This window comes from Amblyomma mixtum, chromosome 4 (assembly GCF_055824585.1).
Source record: "Amblyomma mixtum isolate Tamu chromosome 4, ASM5582458v1, whole genome shotgun sequence".
Taxonomy (NCBI): domain Eukaryota; kingdom Metazoa; phylum Arthropoda; class Arachnida; order Ixodida; family Ixodidae; genus Amblyomma; species Amblyomma mixtum.
Window position 1 is genome coordinate 66220947 of NC_143015.1, and position 9230 is coordinate 66230176.

General features: G+C 44.0%; 1 protein-coding gene across 1 annotated transcript; it reads right to left on the reverse strand.

The window, feature by feature from the left end:
* Nucleotides 1–3188: 3188 nt before the first annotated feature.
* LOC149346692 (uncharacterized) lies at nucleotides 3189–7603 on the reverse strand. Its single transcript, XM_089586607.1, has 2 exons — nucleotides 6816–7603; nucleotides 3189–5278 (listed from the first exon to the last, which is right to left on the reverse strand). Exons 1-2 carry the CDS (start codon nucleotides 7601–7603, stop codon nucleotides 5221–5223), a joined length of 846 nt encoding a protein of 281 aa, XP_089442733.1. The 3' UTR covers nucleotides 3189–5220.
* Between the last annotated feature and the right edge of the window lie 1627 nt (nucleotides 7604–9230).

Below are 9230 nucleotides of genomic sequence, written 5' to 3' on the forward strand. Positions count from 1 at the left end.
GAATGAGTCATAAGCATAACTGTGACCCTGAAAGTAGCATTGCCACAATGGTGACATATGAGAACCCAAGAGAAATTTCATAATTATTAACTCCCGAGTTTAAAAACATTTCTGCTACTGGATAAATAGAGAAGGTTGGGAGAGCGAGGAGCCAGTAGCAGCAAACTACGTGCTGGGACGCAATTCAAGCAGTGACAAACTAGTGCAAAAAAAAGGGGGGGGGGACTACAGGTGGAATTCAGGAAATATAAAAGGCAGTGGTTTCTGACACCCTTTATTGCTTATTTTTTCATTGTACATGGTACCTTTTTACATTGTCATTTTATTCTGAAGGGTGGCACTTTTTACTTCAGCTTGTTCAACCTCAACCATAGGCATGCGCACAGCGTGGCCTAACCAATCAAAGGGGGGCGCCAAATCTGCTCCATACCTTCACAGATGTGTTGTATATTCTCCGTGCTAAGAAGGAATCGAGATTTCTTCAGAAGCGCGTTGTTACATTGATGCTTCAGTGGCACAGGTACTGCTTTCTTCTGCCGATGTTACACACGGAAGTAAAAACTAGTGCTCAATATTATTTTGCGTACTCCGATATTCCATCACATTGCAATAAATATTTTATAACCATCCTTCATCCTTGCGCTGCGCTTTGACTGTGGGAGTCTCGGTGAGAGTGGTGGTGGTTGTTGTGGGGGGGCTGCAGTTAGAGTGACAGAAATAATTTTGAGAGTAACGCAATCCCCCTCTCCCTGCCGACATATTTAGAAGGTGTATGGTGGCCTCTGCCTCTCGCTCCCGGCGTGGAAATTGTCTGCAGTGCCCTGTGTGTCTGCCTTTGTAACGCCGGCATTATGCATGGAAAAATAATCTGTGTAGTTAGCAGAGGCACCTTTAGTGATACTGTGAAGGAACACTCAGATAAAATTATAAAAAATGATTTTTTAACTCCTTTAAGCAGCAACTTGTACATGTATACAGTCCCTAGAGAAGAACCCACAGGCTTTGGGCAGTCACCACTCCATGCAATTACCTGCAAACTTTCGTGCTCGCTCTTCTGGCAACATTGGACAATGGCGGCGATATTCCTTTCAAGTACGGCAGCACAGGGAAAAGGAATGCGATACTCTGAAATTTTCCAGCGATTCAAGCTGTGGTGAAACTGCTCTCCCTAAAGGAGAACCCTGCGCACACCTATGACCTCAACACAATTCTGCATTTTCTTAGTAATGGTGTGCCATGTGCAATGTGGTGTTGGCACACTCCTAGACGTTTGGATCGTTTGGTATTCTAAGCATGCACACTACCATTAAGTGCAAATTGGCTTTTGCATGGATGAGGCACAGATAGTGTGCATTTGCTTGGTGTGCCTAGCATAAATTCGGTAAGATCTCGCAAAAGTGGTTATAAAAGTCAATCGGTTCTGCTACAAATATGCTATCACACTCTTGTGTGTCCTTAATTCCGGCAGAAACCCTGGACACAGTTGTGAAACTAGATGTAATATTTCATTTTACTGCTGATGCGTTTCTAGGCTCGGCTGTTTGGAAAGTCAGACGTGCGCCTACTTTTTTTTTTAACTAAATAGCCCTAAGAGTTCGGCACGTTTGTGTTCACATTGCGTATGCAGGCAGTTTTGGCCTGTGCAAGATATAAGCTTTCTTCGTTTAGAAGTCTAGGCAGGGATTCGAGATACCAAGCAGAACGCTGTGGTTACGTTACACGAGACTGTGCCCTTTCTTTTAAAAAATTTGAAAAATGGGAGCGTTTTTGTCGTTGGCGCACCTTCCTCATGTACACACGTGAGCCGACTGGTTCAGAGTTTGAGCTGTGGAAGGCGTTACAAAAGCTGCAAAATTTTAAGGTAAGTAGCGGTTTTCAGAGGAAACACGGTCAACCGCTGCCGCCTAGGTACTCAAATTATAAAACACAAGCGAAGTGCCCTCCACAGAGCAGCTGCGCGAAGATTTCATGTTATTTGTCCCGCGGCACGCCGCTTTAGCGTTTCAGAGAACCATGCTCACCTCTCTATACTTATTCATGACGCGTACATTCCACTAGTGAAAACAATTTCTTCAGTGCATAATAAATTAGCCACTCAAACCGCTTCACACCTGCCTATATGCGTTTGTTACATGCACCCTGTGAAAATGCTCCGAAGGCAGGCACTGCACTACACACACATAATGTAACACTGAATGTAACACAACGAAACGCGCTTATTCTATGGTCACCTGTACTGAAACTGCTGCATCGCGGAATGGGACAGCGTTCCGTGCAGAAACAGCAGCCACTCAAACCATTAACGTCCTCTAGGAACCGCCAAGGCCCCGCAAGTCATGAACATCTGCGCGAATCATCCATGGCACGAATGCGTCTAAGGAAGTCGCCATGTTGGATTGAGGCTATTGTGGTTGGCTTCGGCTGAAATGCAGTTTTTTACATTCTTTGTTGACGCAAAACCCTCAACAACAACTCACGAAATTACATTGGTAAATTATGTGGTCTAACTTATTGTATACTAAATTTTTTTTTGTTGCTCGCCATATCATTGCATATTAAGTTTCAGCGCATTATCATCATCACCATGTATATGCTGTCTGCTCGATGCGGTCAATATGGTCATGGTGTGGCTGACCGCGCGTTTCAGCCCACTCATGCTGTTAAAATAAGAACACCAGTGAACGTTCTTCACTGCCTGCTTATCTTCAGCTAGGTTACGAGACCCCGCGCACACCATCGCGGCAATGTCTATCCTGAACGTGGTAAGCTTGTAGCATTAGGTGCTCGCGGTGACAGATGTCGGTGCTTTCGAGAGCACAGATCTGTACTCGGCGAATAATCGAATGATGTACATGACAAGATATGTGTTATTATTACAAGGGTGGACGATTGACGCAGTTTGTGCTTCATGTCGGGTTTGCGTTGTACAGTCGTCCGGCGCGCTCTGTTGTGCATTTGTGACAATGTTTACGCGATATGGGTGTATGCATCCATGATTAAGGTCTTGTTTCGAGCCCTACGCCGGCCACTCCTAAGTGACGCAAGCTTACTCCCCGTTGCGCCGTTCGAGACAAGCGTGCGGAGATCTGTACGTCAACCTCTATTACTTTCTTCAGCAAGTGAGATGAAAAGCACATTATTAAAAAACTGGTGCATCTCTTTTTTTAAATGTACTCAAAAAACATACGAAAGGTTACAAATAGGTATATTATCACAGCTCTCGAAACAACAAATGCTGTATTACAATACATGAGTGCAACATCACATTAACACGGTAACAGCAAAAAGAAGCACTTGCAAAAACAGTATTGTTGTGGACAACAGGAATAATATGAGATAAATCACATTCCAGCACAATGCAGCTCTGTTGAGACTGCTAGCTATTATAGCACAGCTAACACAGCTGATTCTGGTGAAATTGGGCCAACAACTACAAACTGCACCAGCAAAGTTATGCTCTCCAGCTCAAACTATCTAAGACAGCGCCACGTTCATCCAATAGCACAAGACAGGTGAGGGATGAAAATGCAACGATTGAGGTGCATTAATTTTATCCCAAAGTATTTGTCTACATACTTTTCTACTTATAATCTGGCATGAACAGACAAGGAGAAAAGGAAAAAAAAACGTGCACATATTCCTTGCCCTACAACAGGTTTCTTTATATGTGAAGGCAACAAAGTATATAGTGTAAAATAACCTGAAAAACATGAAAACACTCTGGGCATAGAACGTGTCTGAAAGGTTAGAACTGAAAATAAACAAAAATGCTTCCTTGATAATTTTACTGCCGCTGGGCTATAGGCTTTTTTTTTGCCATAGTTATAGAAGGGCCACTCATGCAGCTACCCCCACCATTGGGTGTGACGTAATTAGCCTCTATCACTTCTCTCGAGCACTGGTCGCATCCCTTACTGAGCACTGCATATAAAGAAGTCTGACAGCACTCGTATGTGGAGTTTTCTTCCTTTGCGTCCCTGTCTGTGTGCGCTGGATTCTAACTATGAAGCCACTCCAACTTGCCTACTTCACTGTAGTCTTGCAGGTACTTATACGCTAAATCACAGTGATGCAGATAGGCATGACACAACATGAGGCTGCAGTAAACAATAGCCAACAAATATTTGACATACCGACAAAACAGGAACTTGCATGAAAAGAATTAACATGGTAGCAGGTTTTAATATCAGTGCTTTCAAAGCCCTGTGCTGCTTTCACATTGTGCACAGCTCGGCTTTTGGTTGGTTAGAGTGCTGTAGCCATGAATACACTTCACTCCCTTAAAGTGAACATGATGGGACCTTGTAGATGTGCTCAGCTTATCTGAAGTTTGTCTCAAAGCATGTGACAAGTAATGAGGATGCGTAAAACTATACAGGCACTGTCAGAAGACCAAGAGTGGCCTAAGCTTAAATGAGCATTAAGCGAAAATATATTCACTAAGCAGTCGCAAAGCAGACTGTTTTAAGAAGCAGCAGCTGTAGTCAGCCATCCAGTTGTTTTAGAGTTTTCTGTGGTTGCCACTCTTTCGCTAAGCAGAAAGTTATCTACAAAATACTTAAGACTGCTGGCATGCTTCATGCTTTCCGTGCACCATGTTTTGCTTAAGGAATGGAATAACGCTTAGTACTTATCAAATGCAATGCTGCCTGCCAATCATCACCACTCTTGTGAGGCTACAAGAATGTCTGCATGCACCATCCCATTTCAATATGCTCTTCTAGCCCTGCTAGGGCTGGTGCAGGCGTAGTCTGTTGACCAGCAAGTTGAATGATTTGTATTAACTGGAGCTTTATTGCATTGGATCCACAGGTTACTAAACAAAGGACCCCAAACTGCTCAGCGTCTCAGGAAGCTTAGCTCACTTTAGAGGGAGCCCACCTTACTGTATTTAAAACACTTAATGGCGCTTGGCCCCTGGTACATTCTGCTCAATGCTCTGGCTCAATATATGCGCACGCTTTGTTTTCTGTACTGCTTTTGCTGTTTTTGTCTGTGTCGGTCGCCCAGCAGGAATACGTCCTGAGCCCCTTGGCAGACCGGGCCGACGCCTAGCGAGGCTTGTCGGCTGGACCTTGATTTTTCTGGCACGCCTGTTTTCAACTGCAAACATCTTCATCCTCATGAGAACTGCACGTGCACCACTGCTTGTGTTAACTTTCTTTAACTGCACTCTCACAGCATCCAGAAGGTCTGTGTAGCAGGGGTCGGCTTCGCCAGCTAGTTCGACCAGTCGTTGGAAGTCGTGCTGCAAGCCATTCTTTGTTTTTTCAAGATTCTGAAAAAAATTTCATGGAAAAGCATTTTTGTCACAGTTCTCTCATTGGCATCGCACAAATACATCATCATTTGCAAATTTCTCAAAGCTTTTATGATGGGTGATCATCTTCAAACATATCTACTCACATGTTTGCTTTCATGTTCACTTGTTTACTAACTTGCTTGGCTAAGTCACAAGCACAATATATATAAGGGTTGGAGTCTAAATAAAAAGCCTAGGCCAAATTCATTTTTTAAACTCGGTTTTAAATTAAAAGAACAATATCTTTGCGATGTGCACCACAGCCTGCTGGCTATTCAGCACGAGTTGAAATCAGTCTCAAGAGAGAACGAACCAGGCATCGAAGCTAAGAGCCATGTGAGACAACTAAATCTTTAGATTAAGCTGAGCATTTGCATGTTTTAAGGCATTTCTTGGCTGCTTCAGACATGTCGGGTGCAGACCGAGAGCCTTTACCACCTTTCCTGGTCAAGTCTAATAGCACAGTTCCTTCTGCTCACGGACTATCACCTTGTTAGAGACGTCAGTTTGTTAACGAGGTGTTTTTTCCACCGCATGTAAGTGTACTGGCAACGTTTGTAGCCATAGTAAACCAGTGTGATCACGAAATCAGATGCAAGTGTCTTGGACAAGGTGTCATGGTCGATCGTCGGTGACAGTTGAGCGGCACTTTCATCGTTACCGTCACCATGCAGACTACATAATCTGAGACCCTCTGGCATCTTGTGGATTTCTGCAGCGGTTGCTTTTTCCTTGCTCCCAATCCAAAGCTTAGCTTAGCTCTTGTGAAGTGTGTGCTGCTGTCAGAGTTCATGCCACTGATCGTGCCATGCTTGCACTGTGTTGCAAGCATAAAACACTTGCGTTTTTCACAACCAGATAAAGTTATTGTAACATGAAGGCGACTAGAAAGAAAGGCCTGGTTCTGCTCTCCTAAGTGAGAGAGGTGTATATGTGTGTTGTTGACCTGTTACTGTCACATTTTTTTCTCCTTTGTCTGGTTTTTGTGCAAAGTAGATATTTTCAGCCGACCTAATCACTTAACTCCTACACTGTTATTTTTTCTACAATTTTAACGTTCCATATTGCAACCATTAAACCCAACCATTTTTGTGTTAATTACATCAACTGCTATCACTAACAAGCAGTCCAAGGTAGACTACATGTGACTTTTTGTCTGTAGACTGCCGCACATACATCACCAAAAATAAAGGTAATTCTTGCATCGGACGTAATTTTCAGTAAAAAAAACAACACAAGTGCTGTTCTGAAACAAACGCCGAAAATGTGTGCTGAATCAAAAGAAAATAAAAACCAAAAACTCCAACCCCTAATTATATGCCAGTTCTGCAGTTAAAGATGGCATGTGCTGGCACCTGACTTAGCCTTTGCCAAGTCAGGTAACTTGCAGCAAAGTAAGATAAAATGAGAGCCTCTGACATCTTTTCTTGACTTGTATTTCTCTCAGCTTTTGATACTTGATACTTTGTTTTGGTACTTAATAGGAAGAAAAGGGAATGAAACAGTAGCATACCTCTGCCTTTTGATGCAGGTCAGCTGATGACGGTCCTTGCGATGTGATAGAGCTCCAGTTTTCTGGCTCTGTAACCATTTCACTTGGGGGAGGAGGTTCGCTTCGCTGGAATGATTGGGTTCCTCATCAACTTCAGTCATTGGCATGAAGAACTCGCGTGGGGGGCACCTGTCGCCAAGTGCTAGATAGCCCAGCTGGGTGCAGTCAGTGGGCGTGAGTTCTGGGCTGTTTGGGAATGCGCCGCCAAAAGCCTTCTGCACAATGGCCTGATGCTTGCAGTACGCTCCTTGACTTCCTGCCCAGCAGCTACATACCCCAATGGCGGCTCGTACCTCATATGCTCCTGTGCCTGTGGCGTTTGGCACATTGTACGTGGCTTCATCCACTTTTCCAATTGACCCTGATGGATGTTGTGGGGCTTTTTCTAAGAGATTTTCGAAACTTGCTCGATGTGAGGGCTCTCTGTGGTGTGCGTGGCGCAGAAGTCGTGTTTCGAAATACCTTTCCCAGTTGCCTATTACGAATTCAGTGAGCGCTACAGCATTATATGCCTTTGTACGGCTAAGGATCACGTCTTTCAGTATTCGGACAGACGCCTCCGAATAATTGTTAGTGTTCTGGCCGCGTGTTGTGGCACCTTGACGGTACAGGAGTGCCCATTCCTCCTTGTGCTGCAAAAACAGTTCAACTCTTCGGTTGTAGTTTTCATAAGGAAGAGACTGAAGGTGTGCTGTAGCTGTCTCCAGTTCATTCTCATTTTTGGCATACAGGATCTGAAACAGGCACATGAAGATGTGCCCGAGAAATACGGGATGTACCTGAAAGCCAGCCACTCAAATCCACGTATTGGGTTCGATTAGAAAGGTAGGAGGCTATGAGCTTTTGCGCATGACCTCTAATACCATACCTAGAAATTTTTTCAAGCAGAATATCGTGACGTATGCAGTCAAATGCCTTCTTGAAGTCAATAAATAAATAAAGTACTAACTTCCTGGCCTCAAAATTACTTAAAATAAACTCCTTTTGGGCAAGCAAAGCCGTTTCAGTGGAAAAGTGTTTTCTGAAACTATGCTGCGCATGTGTGATAATGTTATGGTTTTCAGCAAAACGTGATAACCGCGTTAAAATTATTTTTTCGAATCCTTTAGAAAAAATTGTTAGCAGAGATCATCATCAGCCTGACTATGCCCACTGCAGGGCAAAGGCCTCTCCCATATCTCTCCAATTAGCCCTGTCCTTTGTCAGTTGCCGCCACTGTATCCCCGCAAACTTCTTAATCTCATCCGCCCACCTAACTTTCTGCCGTCCCCTGCTACGTTTGCCTTCTCTTGGAATCCACTCCGTTAGCCTTAAGGACCAGCGGTTATCTTGCCTTCGCATTGCATGCCCTGCCCAAGCCCACTTCTTCTTCTTGATTTCAACTAGGATGTCATTAACCCGCGTTTGTTCTCTCACCCACTCCGCCCTCTTCCAATCTCTTAACGTTACACCTATCATTTTCCTTTCCATAGCTCGCTGCGTTGTCCTTAACTTAAGCTGAACCCTCTTTGTTGGCCTCCACGTTTCTGCCCCGTAGGTGAGTACAGCAAGATACAGCTGTTGCATGCCTTCCTCTTGAGGGATATTGGTAAACTGCCATTCACGATCTGAGAGACCCTGCCAAATGCACTTCACTCCATAGTTAAAGGGGCTCCAAAAAGGCTGTGATAAGATTGCGGTACGCCGGGTATGTTAAAGCACGCCGCTTCGCGAGTATTGTCCAGTAAGATTTTTTTTAAAATCTGGTTCGTAGAAACTGAGTTATCTGTAGTGAAAATTTCAATTTCAGCATCTTTGCGCTTTCCCTCTCCTCTCTTCACTTCTTGCATGCTGGAAGGTTGGCGCTCCTGTGTTGGCCCCACAAATGGGGGCGGAGCTTCCTGACCCACCGCAGCTATTTTGCGTGTGTTTGTGGGTTCTCGGTTGCATGTAGAAGTGTAATATTTGGCTCAGGTTTTCATGACAACACGACGCAGTGACACTATGGAATGTAATGCACTTGCACAGCAACCAATGTAGAGATGGCATCTATGATTCGTGAACTGTTAATACTGTGCTTAACTGAGACAATTTATTGTGTCAATTATGACAGGTAATGTTTTCAGCTTATTTTCCCATTCTGATCAAAGTCCTCAAAACATATGAAAAGCAATCTTGGTGCATTGAAAACTATGTCCCCCAGTGATCACTTAATTTTGATACCATGCATTATAGCATGCAAATTCAACTTTCACTGCCACAGGTGTGGTTAGTCTGAAGCCGTCAAATAATAACACAAGTGTTGGCTTCAGCTGCCACTCATGGGTCATAGAGACTTTTGTTCCCAGTTCGGGCGAACTACGGGTTGTTATAACGAGCTTTGTAATTTCCAGATTT

What these genes read in the sequence shown, in the direction of transcription:
- LOC149346692 (XM_089586607.1), bottom strand. Translation starts at nt 7,603, where the DNA reads ATGTGCCTGTTTCAGATCCTGTATGCCAAAAATGAGAATGAACTGGAG. An exon ending in ACCTGCATCAAAAGGCAGAG is followed by an intron (nt 5,279 to 6,815) that starts GTATGCTACTGT and finishes AATTTTTTTCAG; the next exon opens with AATCTTGAAAAAACAAAGAA.